Source organism: Lissotriton helveticus, chromosome 3_1 (assembly GCF_964261635.1).
Source record: "Lissotriton helveticus chromosome 3_1, aLisHel1.1, whole genome shotgun sequence".
NCBI lineage: Eukaryota > Metazoa > Chordata > Amphibia > Caudata > Salamandridae > Lissotriton > Lissotriton helveticus.
This window is the reverse complement of record NC_136061.1, coordinates 856,652,352-856,678,339: the sequence shown is the minus strand read 5'-3', so window position 1 is coordinate 856,678,339 and position 25,988 is coordinate 856,652,352. Positions and strand designations below refer to the sequence as shown.

General features: G+C 45.5%; 1 protein-coding gene across 3 annotated transcripts in view; it reads right to left on the bottom strand.

Moving 5' to 3' along the window:
* Window positions 1-25,988, bottom strand: part of SH3D21 (SH3 domain containing 21) — a 286,954-nt gene that overhangs the window by 34,473 nt on the left and 226,493 nt on the right. For all 3 annotated transcript variants that reach the window (XM_078681198.1, XM_078681197.1, XM_078681199.1), the window contains exons 15-18: window positions 23,939-24,000; window positions 14,411-14,526; window positions 11,480-11,557; window positions 8,228-8,472 (exon numbers count right to left, since the gene is read on the bottom strand). In XM_078681198.1, the coding sequence (XP_078537324.1) occupies window positions 8,228-8,472; window positions 11,480-11,557; window positions 14,411-14,526; window positions 23,939-24,000 (501 nt within the window). The remainder of the gene's footprint in view (window positions 1-8,227; window positions 8,473-11,479; window positions 11,558-14,410; window positions 14,527-23,938; window positions 24,001-25,988) is intronic.

The following is a 25,988-nucleotide window of genomic DNA, read 5'->3' as shown; positions in this document are numbered from 1 at the left end:
TATAAAAACATTATTAAAATGGCAAAAAGATGTTGGGAAGGTAACAAGTGGGAGAGCCTGAGAAGTGCGTTAAGCATTCGGGACATGAGGACTTTCTGGAACTTAGTAAACATTGGCTGTCCAGAGGGCAATATGACAATCGAAGGGTCAAAAGTCTGGAAGGCCCATTTTGAGTCCTTGTATGAAAGGGCAGAGGGTGAAGCAGGGCTATCCACAAATGAGTGCCCCCGTTTCCAGTTAATTTGCCCTGATGCTCCTGCAATTTTTTTAAAAGAGATAACGGATGCCTTAGGTAGGGTAACTCCATCTAAGGCTCCAGGCTTAGATAAGATCCCTGGTGACCTTTTTCGTAATGAGCCTAATATCTGGGCCCTGTACCTATGGACCCTGTTTAATGCTATCTTGCAGGGAATGCCGATTCATTCCAAATTACACAGGCTTTTGGGGATCAAAGCACAGATGCCCGCACAAGTCCTAACATCCCTATTTATCAAATTTCGGAAAACAAGTTTTTCCAGCTTATCACAGGCCTCCCTAAGAGTACTCCCTTGCTGCCACTCAGGTATGATCTGGGCAGGAAGACTGTTGTAGACTTGGCCAGGCTTCGTCCAATTTTATATTGGTCGGCGGCTCTGGACTACACCTGAACTCTCACACTACGCTGAGGGTTTTTTAGATATCATTAAAATAGATGTGTTCCATAAAATTGGATGGTTGAATGAACTTAGAACAATGCTGGGTGAACTCGGCCTTCGAATGTTATGGGAAAACCCAGTGGCAGCCTCATTCCCATCTAAAAAAGTCTTAAAAGAAATCTATTGGGAGAAGGTTGCCACTCGGAACTGGAGTGGTACTAGCACTGCGACCATGGCTGGAGGATTTCTAGAAGCAAAGCCCAATCACAGCCTAGAACTTTATTGGGACGCTATAACTACACCGAGGGATAGGAAGCTCCTCTTCCAAATTAGAGCAGGTGCCCTTCCCTTTAGATCTCTGACAGGTAGGTGGGGAGGTCCATCTATCAGCAACTGTCCTGCTTGTGGAGCACACAAGGAAACAATTGGACATTTTCTATTTTCCTGCACGATCTATGCAGAACCAAGACGCATCTGGCTAACACCAATGTGCAAGAACTTAGGCACCACTAGCAGTGTTGTAGCTCTAAGAATTATATGCACTAGCACTTTTCTGCCTATAGTAATAGCCGCTGCCAAATATCTTGGATGGGCATGGACTATTAGACAGAGGGTTCTAGGCAGTTGACGGTCTTTTTTATGTAAGTTATTTTTAACCTGGCAAATATTGTATTAAAAGAGTGCCTGCATTTTATCTGTAAATCTTATCTTGTAATGATATTTATGTTTTTAACCTAACTGTTTGTAAACCAAATCTTATTTTTAACAGAATTGCTTATTAATTATTCTATAATGGAGATTGTATATGCTTTTATGAGTGAACCTCGAATAAAGCAATTTTGACTTGACTTGAAATACAAAAGGTGCGAAAGGGGCTTGAGGCACAATCCCCTATACCTCCAAAAGTTGGGGAGCCAGTCGTTACCCAACCGGCTTTCCAAACCCACAATAGACAAAGTTAGCCCAGCACACTTTAAAGGTCAAATAATGAAAATTAAACAGTTTTCAAGATGCAAATGTATTCCAAATGAAACGTCAATGTTATGTGGTCGCGTATGCGCTGCCTTTTCACGTTGAAGATTGTGCTGCCCGGACTACGCTTTTCTTGATACAAATTCAACATGGAATATTACTTGAAGTGAAATAGACCGTAGTTTCAAGGAGTTAACTGTTTTTAAAAGTTTATTGGTCTTAAATACGTTTGCAAAATCCTATGACAGCGCTACAAATACATGCTGCAAGCCCTGAAGAAGTCTGTGTAAAGGACGAAACGCGTTAGCGGTAGCAAAACGTTTTTAAAATAAAGGATGAAATTTAACACGACCACATAACATCGACTCTTCATTTGGAATACATTTGCATCTTGAAAACTGTTTAATTTTCATTATTTGACCTTTAAAGTGTGCTGGGCTAACTTTGTCTAATGCCGATTCATTCCACCTGGTATAAAAAGGTCTCACAACTCCTTCCTGCCAACTATCGCCCCATCAGCCTCATAGATATCAGCCAGAAGATATATGCACGAGTGCTGCTTGGCCGACTACAGATGTGAATGGAGGAGTATACTATTCCTAGCCCCTTTCAGGCTGGCTTTAGAACAAGAATGTCCATAATAGATCACATTTTTAGGTTACAACTATTGCATTGGAAGACTGTGTTTTTGGAGGGTGGCAGCCTCTATTTGATCTTTGTGGACCTAAAATCGGCATTTGATCTGGTCCCCAGGGACAAATTGTGGGCCATTTTATTAAACTTGGGGGCCCTCCGTATCTCCGCTACCAGCTGAAACATCTCCACAAATGTAATTTTGCCCAAATCAGGCATGGCAAAAATGGTGAGCTTATTGATCCCATTTCTTTAGACAGAGGTGTAAGACAAGGTTGCGTGCTGGCCCCGACCCTCTTCTGCCTTTTTATTAATGGCCTAATGGAGGCCTTGATTGCAGTGAGGGATATAGATGCTCCCAGGTTGGCGAACTGCAAGGTACCAGCCTTGATGTTCGCCGATGATACCCTCCTGCTATCAAGTGCTTCTTTACTTTCGACACCTCAGCAGGACCCCAGAATTAGCTGCTTAAAGAGAAGAGTTGAAGGAAGTGTTATGCCTACAGAGAGCGAGCAAAATCTCATGGCTGGTCTACATTAAAAATTCTTTAGCAGCTAAGGAAATGGGCGACCTTTGGTATAGTGCTGAAGAAAGCTGTCAGACAACATATAGGAAGGCCCTGTCAATGAGCTTTAGAGAATACAAACTCACCCAGTTACAGGGGAGCTCTGCGACTGGTGCATTGACCGCAGTATTCTTAGAGACAAAACAGCAATATAGGTTAGAACCTGCCCTTGATGATATTCAGCCAGCCCTTGCTAAAAAGCTAGATTTACAGTTTAGGTATGGAGTACTGCCATTACGCACCTTCATAAACAACTGAGGGGTTACTCCAACACAGGGATGTCCAGTATTTACCAAACATACCGGAGACGGATTATCACATTTTTTTTGTCCAGCATACAAGAAGGCGAGACACCGATGGTGACTACAGTTATGCAGAAACCTCGGAACAAATCATTGCGAACAGACTTTTAGGATACTTAAATACGATACTAGTATTCCCATTGCGTATTCTGTTTCTCGTATTCTATTTTCCATGTGGTGCGCACGACGAGCTATTTTAAAGTGAGGGCTTGCCCAATTTGATCATTTTATTCCAACACTCTGATTGGTCTTTTTAATTTCATTTTGTAATATTTTAAATGTCATAAGCGTGTACTTTTTAATTATTTATTACATTGAATTTTGTACATAATATTGTAATGCACATGCAATTTATTAATTTATTTATACTCAGAATCATGAAAGCCCTACTGGGAAATCCAAACGAATGAATTGTGCTGTATTTTGTTTTAATCTGTGCTTTTATGGCCTTACTGGCCGAAATAAAGAATTTTTGACTTGAATCGCAAACTGGGTTTGAGATTCGGTATCAGGAAGGGATTGTTTAGGGCATGTTTCGGGTCTCGCTTCCTAATACCGAATCGCAGTGGTATGTGTGAATGTTTTGTGACTGAAATTTGGTTGCAAAACATTCGCATTTTACCACATACTTCAAGAAAGTGGTAACGCATTTGGCATTTTTTTTCTTTCAGATTTTTATAAAGTGCAAACTAGTCCCGAAGATATCGGGTATCAGAGCGCTTTACATAGCACCACTTTCGTTAAACAAGGGCACAATCATTTTTGTTAGGCAGAGGGAGATCAAGTGATTTGCCCAGAATCACAGGATGTTGAGCATCGCTGCCAAGACTCGAACCCGGTTTCCCAGCTTCAATGTCGACCGCTGTAGCCATAAGGCTACATCCTCTCCTCTTTGTGAATGTTTGTGAAAACATTTTTTAAGAGGAGGAAGAGGTTCCACAGACCAGTGCCTACTCTAAACTAGCAGAAGTGAATTTACTTTACACTGATGTGTAAACGTTGCATTGAATTCCCCTAAGTGCCTCATTGTCTGTGTTTTCTGTGTTGGTGAGCGGTGCTACTAATTCCCTCACTCAATGCAAATTGTTGTCCTACTTCTATGTTTGCAAAATGTCCCAGTTGTTGGTTTTCGAAATATGGTCACTCTTGTGCAAGTGAATGTTTCCTAAAATGCATGTACTGGGTGATGTACTCCCCTCCCCCCACCCCCCATCTCTTTGGGATCCAGGAAGCATCTTGGATTTGGGCACACGCCCTATCCATTTGTCTGGTTGCGAATTGATTCAAGGCTGCATGTGCTGAGTACAAATGTTTGAGGTAAATCAGCGCCATGTTTGTGACTGTTACATAATCAGGCCTCTTTTTACCACACAGCACACACTTCGCATCCAAGCATTGTTACCTCGTCTTTCGTCTACAGTTGAACTGGCGCAAATTATGCCATCATTGTATGCTCAATTTATATTTAATGGGCATACAAGATACATTTGTACTAAACAAAGTATACCAAAGCGCGCAGTATTGTACCTGCGCTGGTAACACACTGCACTCAATGCGCCACAAAGCCGTGTCCCTTGCTGAAGTCAACAAAACCACACGGCCAGCCTTTTATCGGACCTCGAGTGTTTGTTTGGGCTGTTTTACGATGGGTCCACATTGTTGTCTGCCAGGCACTCAGTCTGCCAGGCATTCAGTCCGTCAGGCAGTCAGTCTCCCTGGCCTAGGCACCTCTTCGGCCTGCAGGGTGGGATAGGGGCCCACACTATTGCCAGGCGAGCTGCAGGACCCCTAGTGTAAACACAACCTCCAGCAAGCTGTACACTGGGGGCAAAGATAAGGCAGGGCGCATTGTTCTCGGTTATTCAGCCTCTAATTTTGGCTGAAGCGAGATTAGTTCAATTTGAATCATAGGTTGTTGCTCATGGACTGAACCACTCCATGCTTTATCCACGAAAGGCCACGCATTTGTATACAAAAATGTATCCCTTGAGTACACGTACAGGACAAGCGCGATTAGGTAACACCAAGCGGGGAGGTGGAAACAATTAAGTCTGAAAATAAACAATGCAAATGAGACGCACATCTTGCAAATGTTTTTATTTGAACAATCAGAAGGATCGACACAGAGAATCCGAAAACGTTAGGATGTACGATTCAATATTCGTCAAAGCACCTCTAAAACGACCCGTGTATTGAGGTTACCTCACGAAGACATCCTCCGTGCGATGGGTGTGGCGCAGTCTCAGAGGCCCGAGAGGCGCCCGCTCCGAAGTTTACGAGGTGTAAAATAGGAACACTTTGGCTCAATACCTTGATTTCTCGGTCGCAAAAAGCAAATGTGGATTTGCATGCACGACAGAGGTGCAATGCAGTGTGTGCCCTCTTGCTGGTGGCAGTGTGGCACACTAGGCAATCGCCTGGGTTTGCCTTGCTGTACAGCGGGCTCTGAAAAGACAACGGGAATACAACTGTGACTCACGCGAGTCCGGCTGCCAAGAGAACTACTGCAGCATGAACATCAAGTTCAACCTGAGACCGTCCTCAAAGCGGGGTCAGGGGCTTTAACTTTGAATGTTAGTTTTCTGCGGAAGGCGCTCCTCGCCGTCACCCTAGAGGGAGAGGGGGCTACGAACACTTCAGTACAGCAGCTGTACTGGCAGCAGAGCCGACCCAGCAGCGACTGCAACAGCCGCAACAGATGGACGCACACAAAGAGGACAACAGACCCCTCTTTTAAACAAAACAAAGTTTGGCTGGAAGGTCTGTGGTCCATTCAGCTTTCACCGCCCATTCCCTGGCCACAAGTCTTGAACTCTGATCGGGGTGCAGAATGTGTTCACGCAGCCCCCTCCCACGATGCAGCCTTTAGAAGGCGGGGTCAAAGGGCGCCAGCTGGGACTGGCGGCAGAAATTGCGAGCAATGCCAGTGCTAGCCACAGAGGAGGATGCCCCTACCTATCGGCGTGCCATTACATCTCGCAGCGCTAGCCTGCACAATAAATCAGAAATACAAAAAAAAACAGGTGGCCCCAGCTTAAAATGTGAAGAACCGCAGCAAAAACGTCATATTCAGAAGTGTGCCGTAACCAGAAAGATTATTTTTACTACATCACGAGTCAAGAGGCAGGGAACAGATGGGAAGTCACCATCTAATGCAGACAAGCATTGGCCGCGCAGCAGTAAAGCCGCACGGCAGTGAAAGTGGCAGCAGGGGGAGGGGGTATGGGCGATTTCCTTTCGGGAGCGTGCAACCATATGACGCCACCATATGGCGCTGCGCGCTCCTGAAAGGAAATCGCCACGATGTGCACGCGTTGCATTGCAAGCAATGCAACGCGTGCACTTCTTTGCTGAAAAAGCTCTGCCGATGGCATTAGGTCCGCTCCTATGCAACGCATGCGCGTTGCGTAGGACGAGACCTAAAAAATTAAAAGAAGACCTATCATTTTTGGGGGGGAAACACAGACTGTTTTCCTTTAAGGAAAACGGGCTGCATTGACACAAAAAAAGATTGCTTTATTAAAAAGCTATCACAGATATAGTGGTCTGCTGACCACAGCAGGCCACCATCCCTGTGATTTTTGCGATTCCCAGTGGGTCACAATCCGACACCTCCCTGATTAATATTCATGAAGTAGGTCTATTTGTGACCCACTGGGAATGCAAAATGTGTAAAACACACATTTGTACATTGCTGTTCGAGATTACCAAATAGCACATTGCAAAAATGTACTATATGGTAATCACAAACAGAATTGTTTGTACATGTGGCCCCTAGTCCATTGTAAAGGAGGTTTAGGTGAGAAGTGCGCCCTTGTTCACTGGGACCTGGATAGAGACCTGCAAACGTATCACTTATATACATATATAATACAGAAACAAATGGGAATAACGCTTAATCACAAGTATTATTTTCAAAATGAGCTCAAGCTCAGGTAGTGGTTTTTTGAGCAGCCAGTAAATACCACAGGTTATGGCATTTACCAGGTGCCCCATTTCAGAATCTTTGAACGTTTTTAAACTCAGAATGGGAGATAATGTACTAAATATATGTTTTACCCGTTGTGAGGTAACAAAATGATTTCATACATTTTGCACAAATGATTTTCACCAATTTGTACTTGGCAAAAATCGTGCAGGCTAATGGCAAAAGAGTGCGTTCTAGGTTCTTAAATGAGAGTTAGTGTCTGTACCAAGATTTATGCTCAAGTTGGAATGAGCCTCATGCAAGACTGCTCAGTGGGATGAACACCTAATCTTGAGATCTGTGTGCGTTCTGCTGGTCACGGGTTTGATTACCAGCAAAGTGGGACAGCCTTTCATTCTTCTGAAGGCAAACAAAATGAAAATTATTAAACTTGACAAGAAAAAAATATAAATATGATAAAATGGTTCAAAGCAATTTTTAAAAATATAACTCATTTGCTTTGTTGGCATTTCAAAGTTTGAAATATCATTAACCGGAAAGACTACATCACATTGACAAACCTATTCCTGGTGATGACAACACCAGCAGTGAAGAGGTGCATGGAAAACTGTTACAATAAATCAGATATATGGTTGATCTGAAAGTTCTTCCTGGGTCCGTCCTTAGTTCTTAAGGGGTTGGGAAAAAAATATTCCTAACAATAGTCTTTCAATGCTGAGCCTACGTCTCTGTAACAGACTTTGGCTAAAAAAAAAAATGAAGGGGAGGGGTAATGACATCAGGTAACCTTTGACACCCTCTTGGATTGGAGGTTGCCATTTGTTCCACCATCACTCCCTCTCAAGCATCTTATTTTCTGCTGAGGGCTTAAGGGAAAAAGATAAGAGTAGAAACTATAACAATTATATATGGACCCTAGATCAATGTTTACTTTCTGTTCCTGCCACTACCTTCATGACGCCTGGGACCACGGCTGCAAGGGCAGAGCAGCACCAAACGGCAGACCGGGTGTCAGCCACTACTCAAAGTTAACCCTTATTAGAACATTGGAATGTTGAGCGCTCCATGATTTCTAGTAAGAGAAGAACCTCTGATCTTGCAGAAACGTTCATGATTTCACGATACACACACTTCCGGATTACCAATGGCAGGATTTAACCTCCGAGCATGCTCACAGCGCACCACGACTTACTCATACTGTGTCTTCATTGCCTCCATCAGGACTCTTAGAGACTGAATTTCTGATTTCAGGTCCAGTAAAGTGACTGTGTCTCCCAGCTCCAATCCTGCCTTCTGCTTGATCTTTGACACTCCTGAGCTTGTCTTGGCAGGCTGTGTCTTCTTGTTCTGAGGCGGGCTGGGGCTCGCTTGTGGTGAGTCTATGGGGGCACTTTCCTTTACTGGTGTTGTCGACCGAGAAGAGGCCAGATCTGGCTCCTGTAGAGAAACAGAGAAGGAGGAATGCTTGTGTTAGGCATTCATAGAAACAACCTGCTTAAAATACATTCTTGTTATTGTGCAGGGTCTTCTTTTGGTGTTTAGAAGAATTTGGCACATCACTTTTCTGTAGGGCGATTACTTTTCTGCAGGGCAAGAATATGGCTTGTTGTCAGTATAGCAAACTGGCATTTGGTCAGCAACCTCCTTAAGAATATATATTTTACATATGGAGTAATCGTTGTGGGCGCATGTTGGCACACCACCTCCGTAACATAGTACATTTGGGAACAGTGAAGATGATTCATACAGGTTCCTCGACTGAGGTCTGGTCAGAGAAGTAACTAAGAACAGCCTTTCATGCCATTGACGGTTCTCCCTTGCAGCATCCAATGGCCCCGGTTGAGATTCCTTGGGATATCTCCAAAATGTTGCCCTCGCTTTTCTGCCTGACGTCAAACCCTTGACCTTGGAAAAGCCAATCCACCTCGAGGTGATCTTGGCCATCGCAAGCCTAAAACCTATAAAGTCTCCAGGGCCGAAGGGCGTCAGCCCACAGTTTTACAAAACCTTCTGTCAGGATTTAGCACCTTTGCTTTCTCTGCTTTATAACTCCTTTGCTGAGTTGACCTCCCTCTCTGACTCCACGCTGGAGGCAGCTATTTTGGTAATTCCGAAACAGGGTAAGGATCCAGCCCTCTGTGAGTCGTACAGACCTATCTCCCTCTTGAGTGTAAATGCAAAGTTATTCACTTGCATTTTGGTGCACCGCCCTAACCCACTAATGCCAGGCCTGATCGAGCCAAGCCAAGTGGGATTTATGCCACCACCCCGCCAGTGTGGCAACAACACCAAGCGCCTTCTGCACCTTCACGATAAGACTCATAGGGTGTGTAGAGAGGCATTGCTTCTCTCTATTGATGCATGGAATGTGTTTGACCGTGTCCACTGACCTTACCTCTCTGTAACACTACGGAAATTAGGTATTGGCGAGAGGTTTTGCAAATGGGTCAGAAGCATTTACTTGTATATGGAGCCTCTGTCGCAGCGGCGGAGGCACAACCTGGATATCACTGGGATTCCCTTTGGTGGTGACCATCACCTGATAAGCCTGTATGCTGACAATGTCATTTTGCCCATCACAGAGCTGATGTTCTCACTCCTCACATTGGTAACCAAACTTTACACTTTTGGGGATATCTTGGGATTTAAAGTGAATATGCAATAGTCTCAGATTCGGAACATCTCAGTCACTCCCCCTCACGAACATGCCTTGTGGTCCCTTTTTCCCTTTGGATGGGTGACGGACTCCATACCCAACATGGGCATCTTGCTAGCCCGGACTATCCCTAAAACAGTGTCTGCCAACTATGGAACCCTTACCTCTCTAACACATGGAGAACTGGTGATTTGGAGCCGCCTTCGCCTCTCCTGGATTGGCAGAATAGCGGTAGTCAAAATAACCATCCTCTTGCGCAGAATATATTTATTTCAGAGCTTGCCTCTATCCCCACCCCAAACGCCATCCGACATGGATCAAATGGTTGCAGGTACCAACATCTGGAAGGAAGTCTGGCTTCCCTGTGAGAATAGGGCCAGGGGCCTTTACTCTTCCCTGGTGACAAGCGCCACACTTATGGTATGGGATTCCATAGTGGCTAAGGCGGGCCTAAAGACGTTTCTTTCCCCTTTGGCCCCAATTCTAGCAAACCTTGACTTCTTTCCCGGGATGCGACCAGAACAGTTTGACGCTAGCGGGATGGGGGCTGTAAGCGCGTGTGTTGCCTCTCAGGGGCTTATTCTCATCGACCACCTAAAAGCTAACTATTCATTAGCAGACTCAGACTGCGTACAATACTTATAACTATGACATTGGGTGACGGGATCCAGGGACAGACAATGGTGGGACAGCGTTTGCCCCGCTTGAGAAATAGGTTATCCTCAAATCCAACGACAAATTCCTCATTAATTAACTTTATGCCTTGCTAGGAAGGGAATTGTCCATGAATTAATCAAAGGGTCACATGCGAAGGGATGCAGAACGCTCTCTGTTAAGGAATGGGGACATTTTTTATAGAGCACACCACACAGCGTATAACATGTCCAGTTTAGAGACTGCATTTAAAATTGTCTCTTACTGGTATCTTACCCCGGTGAGACTTCAAAAATGGAATGCAGGGAATTTGAAAGGAATGCTGGCGGGAGTGTTGGGACACAGGAATGCTGCTCCACCTTTTATGGCATTGCCCAAAACGTACCTGATACTGGGAACAAGTTCTGAAGGATATTGATTCTGCCTTCAGTACTTCCATCCTGAGGTTCCCAGTTTACACTATCCTGGGACTACAGAACCCCTAGACTTACCCGTTACGGTCTAATAGAGGGAGGCTAATTGGCTTTGGCCCTGGGGGCAGCCCGCCAGGTCATACTCCATTTGTGGGTCACTGATAGGATTTCAGACCATACCTCATGGCTGCACAAGCAGTGTTTTACCATGAGGATGAAGAAACTGTCCTTGTCCACGGACTCGGGACGCTCCTCCTATCCTGACATTGTCGCCACCCTTTATCCGAATTCTTCCCCCTGAGTTCTGAGGATTGACATGCCCGGCCTATATGTGCCTATTCCTTTTGATTCCTAATACGACCCCCACTGAGTCCTAGGCAACGTTTGCATTTCTGTCATCTTAAATATCCACACTATGACCTTTCATGCAGCCAACATTATGGACTGTTAAGCTACTGTACTAAAAGCGTTTTTTTTTTGTTTTGTTTTTAATAATTGTTTATGTTTAACCATAATCTGCCTAATCTATGCAGCCGGCCTCAGGGTTGTAAGCGGAAAGCTGTGCTCATTAACGTATTTGATTTTCTGACCACGGCCGGCCTTCTGGGTTGTAGGCGACTTGCAGTGTGCTTTCTATATTTGGTTCTAATAAACAGAATTGTTCCAACAATTATAAAAGAGTTGTAATATTTATACACAGAACCTAATCTACAAACTTTACCTTGACTTTACTTGGAGCCTTGGATTTTGGCTTCTCTTCCACTTTGGGATCTTTCTGTGTTACTTTTTCTTCGTTGTTCTGGAATATGAAAGAATGCTGGGTGGTTAGAGTAAGTGAGTAAGTGTTCTAGTGTGCTGTTGACAACCTAGTATTTCTTCAGACTGCAAGGAGCCCCTCTTTAGCGTCTAATCCCCCGGATTTGTACATGAAGAGGATAACTAGTTTCTAAGCCCCTTAAAAGCTGGTATATATGTTCCCAACAGCAGCCTGAAATCAGCAGCGCTAGTGCTTGCAAGCAGCTGCTGTACAGTGGGCTCTGACTAGGCCTACTGGGACAGGATGGAAGGACCACACACTGAGGATCAGAAGTGGCTTCCCGGAAGCATCATGAAGGAGAAGGGGACACAGTCCAAGTAACATGTAAATCCCTTTTCTCTCTACCAGTGCCATTAAGAGCAGTGAAGGCCCTCGCTCAGACTCACTCTGCCTAATGCACTCCACACAGTACACTTCTATTTCAACACTATCTATACCAGTGGTCTTCAATTTGTTTTGATGTTGTGCCCCTATAGTGGGAAAAAAATCACGGGGGTCCCCCATCAGAATTATTCACAATTATTCTATTAAATTGGGAATGTTTAAATATGTCTTGAATTATTTAAACATTGCATTTTAAAACAGTAACAGAACTTAACTGCAATCAGATTCATGATTACCAAACATACTATTCTGGTCAGGCAGAGCTTATTAAAGTGTAAACGTATCTACAGTGTTATTAATAGAAAAATGGGTTGGAGTTCTGAAGAATACTTGGTGTACCTTCTCTTTTGACACATAATCCCAGCTAGGATATAAATCACAAAATGTGTTAGTGATGACCCATTACAGAGCGCTTACTGCTGATCACTCTTGTCTGCTTAAAACAAAGCACTGATATGAGCATAAATCTTCTTTTGGCCAGAGCCTTGCACCCACCCCCAGATTTATTTGAGCCCCCCCTGGGATGGGACAGGGGGGACGCCTCCCTGTTAACAGAACACTGCTCTACCCAGAGGTGAAGTTGCAGCAGATATAGGAAGACACACATAATATACACATGAACACACATCAGCATCCTCCACAGAAAACAGCGAACAGATAGGATAACATGCGAGTCACAACACCAGCCCAAAACAAATAAGCACAGTGTGTGCTCAGATGCCCTCTAGCACGGTCCAACTCAAAGAGAGGCAAGCATGAGTCACATATGAATGCACACAATATGAATTTCACAATTCTCCATCATTACAGAACAACAACAAAGAGCCTACCCAACAAGCAAGCAAACATAAATAAGCACACACTCCCACACCAGACACAAAAACAAAACATGGAAGTCACTCTCCTTTTGGGTGGACCACAACCCACGGAGTGAAAATAATACTTATCAGAGAAGAATGGAGAGAACCAACCAGGGAAAGTATGCAGATGTAGGCTAGGTACAACAACATCTACCCAGAGAAGCGGCCAAAGAATCCAGCAAAGTACTCCTGCCTCATGCAGAAGATGGCTCATTGCAATCGGAGTTGTAAAATGTGTGGCATACATGCTTGTCACCAGTAAATGTGTTATTCTTTGGTTGTAATCCCCCTATACTTGACCGTAGGAAACTGTTCCTAATATTGGACGGCATGAGGTCCTTCAGTGAACCACTTTATAATTTGCTTCTGGTTTCTTTTGTATATTTGCAGTACTTTGTATATTCTTCATTAGTATTGCCTTGCATTCGGTTTGTTTCCTTCTCATGAGTGAATTTATAGAGGGTCATCGGACTCTGCACATGCTGTCCGTACACTATGGCCCCCATTAGAATGGCGGGCGGGCAAAGTTCGTCCGCCATCCTCAGGGTACCAGGACTGCCCGCCATAAGGGCGGGGGTCCCGTGCCTGGCATTAGGATGCGCCCGCCACAGTGGTGGGCGCATCCTGCATTCCTACCATTGTGGCGGGCGGTGCACTCAGCACCGCCTGCCACAATCGCAGGAAGGCATGCAGTGCACTTCCATGCACAGCATGGCAGGCACCGCGCGGAGCCTGCCATGCTGTGCATGGAACTGCTGGGGGGTACCATAGGTACCCACCATGTGCACCCCCCACCACCCGGGGGCCCGCATCAGGCCCCCAATGCAGACTTTGCATGCCTTTCGGAAAGGCATTTAAAAAGTCCCAACCTAATATGGCTGGCGGTGTCTGATAGACACCGCCACCATAGAAACCCTTATCCTGTCTTTCCGTCCGCCGTGGACCCCCCAGCCATGTTAATATGGCGGGGGTCTTTGCAGCAAGGATGGCGGGCAGATCGCCCCCGCCAGGCCGGCGGTGGCTACTGCCAGCCTGGCGGGGGCGATCCGCCCGCCATCCTAATGGGCCCCTAGGTTTCTGGCTACAATTCTGTATGGCAATTGTTTTCCCTTCCTTTGTTTTGCCTTGTTTTGTTTTGTTTTGTTAAAACCTAATAAAAACAATTGGAACAAAAAAAATATGTGGTACCTGGTAAATTGTGTGTACTTTGTTGTGGTTGTTGTGTGGCCCATCTTGAAAAGTATGTGGTGCATGTATGTTTTATGAGGATGAAGCGTAACATATGCACTTGGAAACAGAGGGTGAACTAATAACATCCAAAAAGCATTAGCAAAAATAAAAAAGAAGCAGGTAAGGACTGAACACTAAATAAACAGATTTAGCAAAACTGTTCGAACCTGCCCACATTACATGTGACCTTTACTAGAATGTGGTCATGGGAACCCGGCTGGGGCATGGCAACCCATCCTACTCTCAAGGCACCCGCAAGACCACTGGGAAATGCCAGAGTGGCAGAATGGGCAGTGTGGCCCTGAAAAGAAGGCAGGAAAGAAGCTTTGGCAACCTGTCAAAAAGAAAAGACAGAACTTACCTGCGGGGAGTGATTGTGGATTTTGGGCGGCCGCTTCCCTGCCATTTTGGCTCTGTCAGAAGTGGGATGGCTCAGTTTAGGCGTTGAGACAATCAGTGTGTCAAACTCACTGGCGTCTGAAAAACAGAGAACAGCAATATCCGTTTATGTTACCAGAGTAATTTACTTAATTTTCGCATGCCTCATCCCCTCACCCTAAATGCACTGTATGCTTGCAGGAGTCTCGTGGTTGTCTCAGGAGGTTCGTGGCTCAGGAATTGATTGTAAACTTCATTAAAGCGTTTAAAGCCACTGCACAGGTAACGACAATTCATAAACATGCTTTCAAACGTCGCTGAGACAGAGAATAGTGCACAGTAGTTTTACCAAAGCTATCAGAGCCTTCTAGCATCCATACATTATGGGAGATATTCACAAGGAAGTGGCGGAGAGAGGCGTTAGCCTTCTTGGCTTAACGCCTCTCTCCACCACTTCAGAAAAGCAAGGCTGCACCATATTCACAAGGACATGGAGCAACCTTGCTTTTCCCCCTACGATGGTGCTAAGTTTCACAACTGAGCGCCAATGCAGGCACCCTTGCACTCTGGTGCAAGCAGGGAGGTTTGTTTATGTACAGGAAGGTGTCCCTTCCTGCACAAACAAACCTACAGGCCCGGACTGGCCGTTGCGGGCAACGGGCAATCCCCCGGTCGGCCGCATGGGTGGGGGCCGGTTTTGGGCCCCAGAGGGCCGATTTTGTTACAGGGCCGTTTTTGCAGCATAGCTGCAAAAACGGCCCTGTAACAAAATCGGCTGAAAACCGGCCCTCGCAAAGAGTGCGGTCGCACCCCCAGGGGAGAGGGGGGGCCGGCTGACTTTGCCAGGGCCGATTTCGGTCCCCAGTCCGGCCCTGCAAACCTAAAATGCCAGATTGTAACTTACATATGTGCTGCTTCATGCAGCTCACATGTAAGTTACAAAACGGAATTTTTTTTTAAAAAAGGTTTGTTTATGTACAGGAAGGCACACCTTCCTGTACATAAACAAACCATGGCATTTTGCATTTTCCATGTGTCCTGCACAAGGCAGCACACATAGAAAATGCAAAAACGAGGAGAAATAAAGCATTTCTCCTCATATCGCCAACTTAAGACCAGGGTTTTTCCTGATATTAAGTTTGGCGTTAGCTCCTATTTACGCTGCCCTTGTGAATAGGGGGCAGTGTAAATAACAATGGGTGTTGCAGTGGAACGCCCACCACAACACCCATTGCACACCCCTTTCATGCTATTCACAAGGCAGCATTAAGCCACGTTACGTGGCTTAACGCTGACTTGTGAATAAGGCGAGACCCCTATTGTCACCACAATGTCACTGAAAGTGACGTTGTGGTGGAGATAGGGGCGTGTGAATATGCCCCTATGTGATTAGAAGGTAATATGAGGAAAGGAAAGAGGTCAACAATTTTATGCCCTTTTCCAGACCAAATATTTTCCATAATTAACACATTTTGCCCTGTTCATACCTCTCACTCTTATTTTCTGAGTCTTTGTACGCCTCAGCTCCAGCCCCCCCCTCTCAGTTCCACTCCGTTTACCCTCCGTCTGCTCTCATACCATTCTCTGTGTTCACCTTGCTTCTCACCTTCCATTCTCACTTTAACTTTCTCCCTAATTTTTTGTCTACCTTTCCTTTCATTATATCTAGCATTTCACTGTCTGTCTCGTTCTCTGACTGGTTATATTTTTCTCTTTCAATCCTTTTTTCTTTCTCTATCTCGCTCACTCACTTTCCGTCTGTCACGGTCTTGTTGAGACTCCCTTTCCCTTAAAAGGCACACATCAGGACCAAACACTTTGGGGTAGATTTTCAAACATTTTGCGCTGGGTTCACATCACGAAAGTGGCATGAACCAGTACAAAGTGTTTGTGGGGTAATTTTATTTCCAGCGCAAAACAACTGTAGACAGGGTTTTGTGCCAAAAGTAATGTCACTTCAAAGGAGGCGTTAACAGGAGGAATGTATTAATTTCTCCATTTATTTCCGACTTTGCATATGTGCTGTACTTTAGCACACATACAAAGAGGGAAAAGCTTCAAAACTTGCCTTGGCATGGTATTTTGTGCAGAAAGGGTACCCTTACTTTACAAAACCTATGCTAGACTCACGCACAAACCCTAGTGTTATGGCACTAAGGTGTGTGCGTGGCACTCGGCAGCTGAAATCAGCGCCAGCGCCAAAGAGAGGGAGGAGAGAGCCATATCTCTGAGGATATCGCGCTCTCCTGCTCCCCCTGTGATGCAACGCAGCGCAGCCTCTTTGGGTGCTGCGCTGAGTGACTTTTTAGGTCGAGGTAATATCCGGTCTGCCGAAGGCAGAACCGGAAGTACCGAGATTTAATGTTGCTTAGATGGACTATTTGTCCAGCCTCTGTTTTTGCCTCCCCCCCATTGGCTGGCTTCCTAAACAGAGGCCAGCCATTGGAGGAGAAAGATGTCCCTCCGAATAGGCTCGGTCTTTTTCGGATTTGGGGGCGTACATTTTGCTGTTCTTTCGCCAGTGACGTCACCCGTCACTCAGAACAACAAAACACACGCCCCCGAATGCGAAAATTACCATGCTTTCTCCGAGGCATTTCTACTTTGCCTCGGAGAAAGACGGTGGTGGTTTCCAGAGCTGCTCTGCTTGTCCCCCCTCCCTCCGCCCGCAGCTCTCCTTCGTCCCGCCCCCCCTCCCTCCGCAGCTCTTCTCTGTCCCGCTCCCCCCCCCCTCCGCCCGCAGCTCTCCTCCGTCCCGCTCCCGCCCCCTCCTTCCGCCCGCAGCTCTCCTCTGTCCCGCTCCCCCCTCCCTCTGCCCACAGCTCTCCTCTGTCCCGCTCCCCCCCTCCCTCCACCCACGGTGCGTCAAGCCGTGCGAATGGACTCCAAACCGCAGTGCCAAAGAACCAGAGACGGCGTGACCAGAAGGCAGAAATGAATCTTTATGCTGGTTAATCAGACCTTCTGACAAAATGTGCTCACCTGTAACACTTGTAAAAAGAGATTTGACGCATGCCTAAAATAGCCGGCTGAGCTTCAACATTAAAATAAAATCTAAGTAGATTTGATTATCATGGTGCTGGTGCGAGTTGCACACAGCATATCATGTTACATGTGATTCTCTAGGGTATAGAGAGTTTTTATCATCAAACTACAAGATGCACAATCCTGCGCTTCTCGCGGTGGGCTATCAACCATTGAATCCCGCGAGAATTAGCGATACGGTCTGGCAAACAAAACAACAGAACAAACAAGAAGCCCTCATTTGTCCAATGAAGGTGAGCGTTTAGTTAGGCAAATGGCTTCTTACTGCCTGCTTTGGTTAAGAGATATCTGATAACCGCAACTAAAAGGCATTGTAGAGCGCATACTACATATTACGCTACAAGTGACTCTTAAAAGTTTTTCTGCTATATTTTTGAACCAACTACATGATCCATAAATCCCCGCTCCTCGCAGCGTGCTATCAAGTATTTAATCTCGCGAAAAGTAGTGACGCGTTCTGGCAAACAAAATAATAGAGCAAACGCGAGGTCACGAGAAGCCCCCGTTCGTTTCACGAAGGTGAGCATCTAGCTAGATAAATGGCCTTCTCTGCCTGTTTTGGATAAAATTGGAGAGTTGCAACTAAAAGACATATTAGAGCGTCGTGCCTCTTTTCAACGTCGCGCTCATGCCACCTCGTTGTAAATGTGATACTGTTGTCGCATTTCTTGCTTTCATCCAGTGCTGAAAAGCCCAGGACGAGCCTCAAGGCGCTAAAAAAGTCGTACCGTGAGTTTGAAATACAAATAATAACAAAGTTATTATGAGAGCATAGCTCCCTGAAGCAATCTGGAGTATGATTTTGCGTTTCTTTGTTACCTGGCGTGTCCCGCCCATGCGCCCTGGGCGCCGGCCGGATATGTTCACCTGTAATGAGGTGTGAAGCCTGTAAGCCCTATTACTGGCAGTGAGCAGGTATCGTGTTACCTTGTTGATGTCCTCGTGTTTGTGCACGGGGGCGTGCACACTCACCTGGGAGGGAGGGGCGTGGCAGGGCGTCAGGTGGGTATTTTTGTTTACATTGATAACTTTAGGGCTGGCCCCTGTCATGGAATGTTTTCTGCGATGTGTGAAGTACACCACTGCGGGGGCGGGGGGAGGGGGGATGGGGCATTGGGGGAGGGGGTCCTTAAACTAAGAAGGTCGTCGGGGTGGTCTGTCTCATCCGGGGCGCAGCCCCACTGCTGACCGTGGGCTCCTCTGGGGGTTCGAGTGAAGTCGGGGTTCACTGAAGAGGGCAGGGGAGGGTTTGAGATGGATTGTTGCCATGGGGACAGATTCTAGCTTCTAAACATCTGGTATGAATAAGTCGCTTACTGAAGGGGGGAGGCGCTGCAGCCTCTGAGGGATCCCTCTAACCCAAGGCCTGCTCCCAAGTGACAGCAGGCTCTCTCGATACAGACAGGCCAAAGCGGGCCCTTCAACTCCCAGGGGTACTCCCCTCCCACTCTCCGTGTCTTTTTCCCGCCCCCTCCCGCTGATGAGGTCGCCGCTCTCGTTTCTCTTGTGCCTGGAGAGTTTGGTGGTGTGTCAGGAAACTGTTGCCTTTTATGCCAGGTCCATGATGGGCAGTGGAACGAGCGCTAATGAGCCTGGGATAGATTGTTCTGGTTTCTCCTGACAGCTTATGTGTGCTGATCAGCGGCATGAGAGGTAAGTGCCGGTCTTGGGGTGGGAGGTATTTGTAGCATGTTTGTTTGTTGCTTATTGTTAGCATGCAGTCCACATCACTCTCAAACACACTACCTCACAACTTTACTCTCTCTCTCTATCTCACTACCTCACTCTCTCTCTTTCTATCTCACTAAGTCACTTTCACTCCCTCTTTCACTACCTCACTCTCTCTCTCTATCTCACTACCTCACAAACTCACTCACTGTTTCTATCTCACTACCTCAGAACATCTCTCTCCCTCACTACCTCACTCTTTCACTACCTCACTCTCTGTCTCTCACTACCTCACTCTCTATCTACCTCTCTCTCACTACATAACTCTCTCTACCTCACTACTCCACTCTATCTCACTACCTCACTACTTCTCTCTCTCAAAACATCACTACCTCACTCTCTCACTCTCTAGCTCACAACTTCTCTCCCTCTAACTCACTACCTCAATCACTCTCTAACTCACTACCTCACTCTTTCTATCGCACTAACTCACTTTCACGCTCTTTCGCTACCTCTCTCTCTATCTCACTACCTCACAACATCCCTCTCCCTCACTCTTTCACTACCTCACTCTCTATCTCACTACCTCACTCTCTATCTACCTCACTCTCTCTCACTACCTCACTCTCTCTCTATTTCAATACCTCACTCTCTCTCTCTATCTCACTACCTCACTCACTCTCTGCTAATGCAATAGGTATCACATATGCAAAAAAAAAGCTAATGCCAATAGAAATGACAATGCCATTTATTTAGGGATACAAAAAAGATATTTTTTAAAAATGAGCAATACTAATAGCTCTACCTATAATATTGCCGAGACCATTGCATTGTAAATGCTTGTTTTTAAATCTGTCCCTTTGTTCTAGTGAAGAAAGGCAGAGAAGTTTTGGGTGGTTGAGTGACTGTAGTGAGGGCGGAATTGGAAACCAAAAGCAGCACTAGTAAAGAACTGGGGTATGGCAGTCCATCCAGTTCCCAATGCCATCCACTAGCCAGAAGCCCACTGGGTAGAAGCCAGAGTGCCAGCGTGGCCAGTCCGGCTCTGGTACTGAAGACCAATGACCTCACTACCCGTGGCCCTAGAAATAGGTAGTTATTTCCCCACTTTCTGAATTACTATTCCTGGGGTGGCCAGTAAATATGGGCATGGGCAAAATAAATGGGATGGACAGTGAACCCTCAAGGTTCATTAAAAATCTTGAATTACTGTGCGAATCAATAATTCAAGGTCAGATTTTCCTGATAATTTCACATTTTCCAACAGACTTTAACCCTGAGAAATCGGCGGTTTCCACCCTCTTGCATCGCCTGGTAAAATCAGTGTTTTAAATGGAAATATAGAAGGGCAGGTACTCACTTTTTGGAGTACATCTTTGCTCCTGAGAAATGGCAGTATGTACATATTAAATGTATTGCAGCAGTGCAGAGAAGAGCGTTGAAGGGTTAAAAAGTTAAAGAAGTGCAGGTACTCAGTACTGGACAGTACCTGCCCATTTAAAGTACCAGGGAAAAGTGAAAAGATGTAATTAAGGTGTTTCAGCAGATTACATACTTGCAGTGGGCCAGCAACAGCCAATAATGACCGCAATGATGGTTGTCCAGCATCCATGCTCTTGTAGCCTGAAGGTGGTGTCGAATGCCTTGCAATGGCTGGTCTGACGATTTCTACGGGAAACTATTTTTCATAGAATCTTGTAATAAAGATAGTAGTCCGACACTGCCACCTACTGAAGGTCTCTAGAAAGGCACCAATTTCTGTTTTTCGTGTTACTTCCTGGGCACATTCTAATTTATATTAACAAGAGCCATATCTTAGTCAATTAAATTGAGGCGGTGCGAGTCTATTTCACAATGATCCCACCCCCCTTAGGACCATAGGTACAAAGAAGTGGCAGAGTGAGGCGTTAGCCGTTATGGCTCAACCCCTCACTCGACCACTTAAGAAACGCAAGGCTGCACCATATTTACAAGAATATGGTGCAGCCTTGTGTTCCCCCCTGCGCTGGCGCTAAGTTTGGCAGCTTAGCGCCAACGCAGATGCCCTTGCACCATAGTGCAAGTATCTGACTGCAGGGCAAGATTGTTTATGTGTAGGAAGGTGTCCCTTCCTGCACGTAAATAATCTTTAAATGCCGTTTTGTCACTTCTATGTGTGCTGCTTAATACAGCACATATGGAAGTTACAAACTGTCATTTTTTTAAAGATTGTTTATGTGAAGGAAGGGAAACCTTCCTACACATAAACATTCAATGGTGTTTTGCTTTTTTCCATGTGTGCTAAACAAGGCAGCACACATGGGAAAAACAAAAAAACGAGGAGAAATAAAGCATTTCCCCTTGTTTCGCCAAGTTTAAGACCAGGTTTTCCCTGGTCTTAATTTTGGAGCTGCTCCTGTTTAAGCCACCCTTGTAAATAAGGGGCGGCGTCAAAATCAATAGGTGTTGAGTTGGAACGCCCACCGCAACACCCACTGCCCACCCCTTTTACGGATAGCGTAAAGGAGGCCGTATTTAGAAGGCACCATTAACCACATCAAGTGGCTTAATGATGCCTTGTAAATAAGGTGAACCCCTATCGGCACAGGAACGTCGGAAAAAGTGACGTTCCAGTGGCGATAGGGGCTTGTACATATGCCCCTAAGAGTGCGAGACAAGGGAGTTGGAGAACGTAGGAAGAGGGATGGTGCAGCATGGTCTTCAATGTGTAATGTGGGGTAGAGAGTGGGACTCTTAGGGGTGCCATGGGAGCGATGGCTAAATTGTAAGATAGAAACAACATTCTTGAAGCTCTTCTCCAGCATGTAGGTGTTTTGTTTTTTTTAAACAGCTTGAGAAATGCTGGCAGCAGATCTATGATGGGCACACCCGGGGTCACGGCTTCGATCATACTTATGAAGTTTAAGGTATGCTGTAGTTACGGGTAATATGTTGCAGTACCAGTAAGATAGCTTGGTGTGTTAAATACTTCACAGAGGTAGACCTAACCACAAGGTGTTTTTCCTCCGTGTTTTAATAATATATAGTTTGAACATCACTCCAATAAGTTAGGGCACTTTACAGAAACCTTTTAATTTGAGTAGAAGAAGGTCGAACGTGTAGTGCTGCACAAATAATGGTATTTTGTGTGTGGGGTCCAGTTAAAAACATTAAAAAATCCACAAGTTATGCGTTTGGGGGAAGAAACACGTTATTGGCAATTTTCTTGAACTGGGAGCCTGTGAGGTAGGCTAAATGTTCCAGAACCCCACTCTTCAACAATAGAAAAAGCTGTATTCTGGCACTTAACCTAATGGATTTTTAGTACAAAAATAAGTTAAATTTACAAACAGTTCCGACAGTCAGAATCATATTTCTACACAATAAGAACTGTGAAGCATGATCAACCGTACATTATGAAGGACATTTCCTACTTCTCCCTATAAAATGGAAGGTGTTTTGTACTTGGGTCCTACTATCCCACTTCTGCTATTAATTTTCCTTTTCAAAAACAAGCATTGGATAACTCAATAGTTCTGGCATTAGGCGCCAGAATTCTGACTTCGTCATTGCTTGTTTTTTGCGTCATGGTTTTTGCAAAACTTTATTGTTGGGAAAACTGCTGGTCCCCTCAACAATCTAAACAACACACACTGATTAAAAACAAAGAATATTTTTGTCCCAAAAAGTACACACTAAGTGGAACTACTTTGTGTACCGATCTGCTCCTTGTGAAAGGGCAGAGTACCAGCCCTCACAGTGAAGTTAGCCAATGCCTGAAGTGGACTGACCCCTTGCGTATTCTGTGCGGAAGAGGAAAGTGAATGACAGAACAGACCAATGGATGAGCAGAGTATCTGGAAGCCATATACGTAAGCGCTTTTGACATTTAATTTGAGTTCAATCAAAAGGTATGAGCTAATTCGAGACCTAACAACCAGAAGAGCTGTTGAAGAGGGGAGCATTGGTATTTATTCTGTTCCCCTTCTTCCTTTCACAGTGAAAATCTTATGGCACTACCTGTTATGAGCCACAAATTCCTAAACAAAAATAGGGCAAAGAGGGCAGAAGCGTTTTGTATATGAGTGAGCCCTTGGAGATACTGCCAGGTTTCAGCGGCTGTGACACCTTATCATTCCTCCCCCTCCTGCCCCCCTCCCCCCTCCCGAAGATACACCCCTGACGGCAACTACCATGAAGTTTCCTACCTTTTCGTGGGTGAGAAGTGAGAAACCTCCATGCCCTGCTCAGAGGGCCATACATATAGACCATTCTGCTACTAAGCCTTTTCCCAATAGGTTGAAGGTCAGGGGCATCACTTTTCTATTGTTGCCTCCTGTACTGTGTGACTGGTTTGAACAATCATTTTTTGCCAGGGCTGGTTGTGGTTTCCATGCGGCTGTGAATGCCCACTGGCTATTTTGTTGCTGTAGCACTGAACTATGGAGTATTTACAAGATTTACCACTGTATCAATGAGGAAACGGATTACAATCCATGTTCACCAGCTGTAAAGGTGGTAACTTGAGTATGCAACCGACTCCTTTTTATGTGGTGATGTTATGCCTGACCTGTATCTAGCTACCCCTCAATACCTAGTTTTGGAGACAAGAGTTCTAGTATTGCGTCTGTCGAGGCAGCAGATCATGACTGAGGTCAGAGGAAAGGAGTGTAATTCCTGATGTATAAAAGGGTTTTATCCATTTTGGGTCTATGGGAAAATGGGTTGATACAAAAGTGCCATAGTCCTGAACCCTTCCCTGTAGAAACGTTAGATCTGGAAAAATCTTCAAATGCTAACACAGGTATTTTAAAATTACCTATTTCCAACGTATTCTCCTTTACCGGCTCCACTGGTTTTGGAATAACATTTTCATCTGGTCTGAAAAAAAGCAAAAAATGAAATGTTTAAAAAAACGAATTAGCAATATATAAGGGCTCAGGTGTCAATATCAGTAGTCGGGGCGATCATGTAGTCGACAGTGACTGCACATTTCTAGAGTGCGCTGCCGGATCAAAGCCTTTCATTGGTGTCATCACAGATGTTGATTGTAATGGTAACTGGGGGTAATAATAAATAATAATCATTCCTATTTGTAAAGCCCGAACATATGACCCATTAAGGGTTTCAAGGCGCTGGGGGCCGTCGGGGAGATTACGTGAGCTGTTGCCCAGAGTCACATGATGCTGAGATGAGCTGCGTTCTGGAGTCAGCCGCTCTGGCCCCTGCGCCACACCTCTCCTGTACATTTATGGGTATGTGTTAGGATGGACCACTACAAATATAGGCCTACAAGTCCCAGCATGCAAAATGCTGTTGGCTAAAAACAAGGGCACCTATGTCCTGCGACCAGATTTTCCCTGTGGATGGCAACATTACAGACATTTTGTGTTTTGCAATTGTATTGTTAACATCGCTTCAATTAATTGTTTTCATGCTGATTCTCAGTTTATGTACACACCGCGCAACTCTGTCACACCGTACACTTCCGTTTTACAGTGAATGTTGTGTGTTTTTTGTAATGATACACACTATTCAAATCACAATTGCATATGTCTATCAAATATAGAGCTCAGCCTTTGGATTTGAACCACGTCCCATGCATGGGTGCAGGCACACCTGCACTGTGTATTTAGTTAGAATGGGTGTAACCTTTGGTCACTGGTCACATTTCACCCTTGTGTGGTATAAGAATCACAGCCCACAACCTTTAGATTCAGACTGTATTTTGTGGACTGAAAAAAAGAAGGAGTAACGTGCTTGGCGGACCCGTTTCCAACTCTTCCGCCAGGATCACCTCGGTGGAGACCCAGACTGACGCAGGGCATGTGAGAGGAGCTTCCCTTGCACCGTTGACATGGCCATGGGCAGGCGCGCAACACCCATTGGACTCACAGGGCTTCAGCCCCCCCCCCGTCATGTGTGGCAGCCCGGGATGAGATGCTTCCCGGGACACACACAGCCGCACCCGAGCACTTCACAGGTCTTTAAAAGACCATTTGTATGTTATAGAGGCTTTGTTGATGTTTCATCCCTTCTAAGAGCCCCTGCAGCTCCACTCTGCCCACTGCTTAAAGTTTCAGCCCCCCCACCCCGACATTTTTGCTTAGCCCCCCAAGCCCCCGAGCCCCCCCCCCCCCCCTCCCGAAATGTGGCTCTAGTTGCGCCTCTGGCCATGGGCAAGTGTGTTTTGAAGGGACTTTAAAGTTGTTTTCTCCTCGTGGCACATTGGGCATGGTAGGGTGTTTGGGGCAAGGAGGATCTTTTGTTGTTGATTGCGCCCAGCTAATAAATAGTAATTAACATAAAGGAAGGACAGTTGACAAGGAACTACTACTATGGAAGCCACGGTTGTACATAGAAGAACATCTTCCCCATTGTTATGGTCCTTGGTTGAGGGGCATTAGGAATACCTTGACAGGGTTTACACTCAGGAAAGGACGACTTTCCAGTGTGAGGAGTGATGGGAGGAACAGCTAAGAGAGGAAGCAGCAGCCAGAAGAGATCTCTACCCTACATTAGGCCGAAAGAAAGGTGAGCTCCTGGGAGACTGGTGCCAATGCCTGCAGAGTTCTCATGGCACTTGGGAGAATCCATTATGGAGTTTTTTAAATGTGTGTTTATCCCCTCTCTGTCAAGGAAAAGGACTGGGAAATAGAGAAGTAGCATAATTTAGGGGTCACTAGGGGTTGACTTGCTCCCACTATGCTGGCGCCTTCAATGACTGTGGACTGCTCGCCAGACACTATGGTTCAACCAATCTACTTGTTGATCTTTCACAAGTTAGTACGCCTTCCGCTTTCTCTAGCTTTAGTAGCTGACTATGTCTGTTATCAATTGCTGATAAATTAAATTACGTAGATTTATAA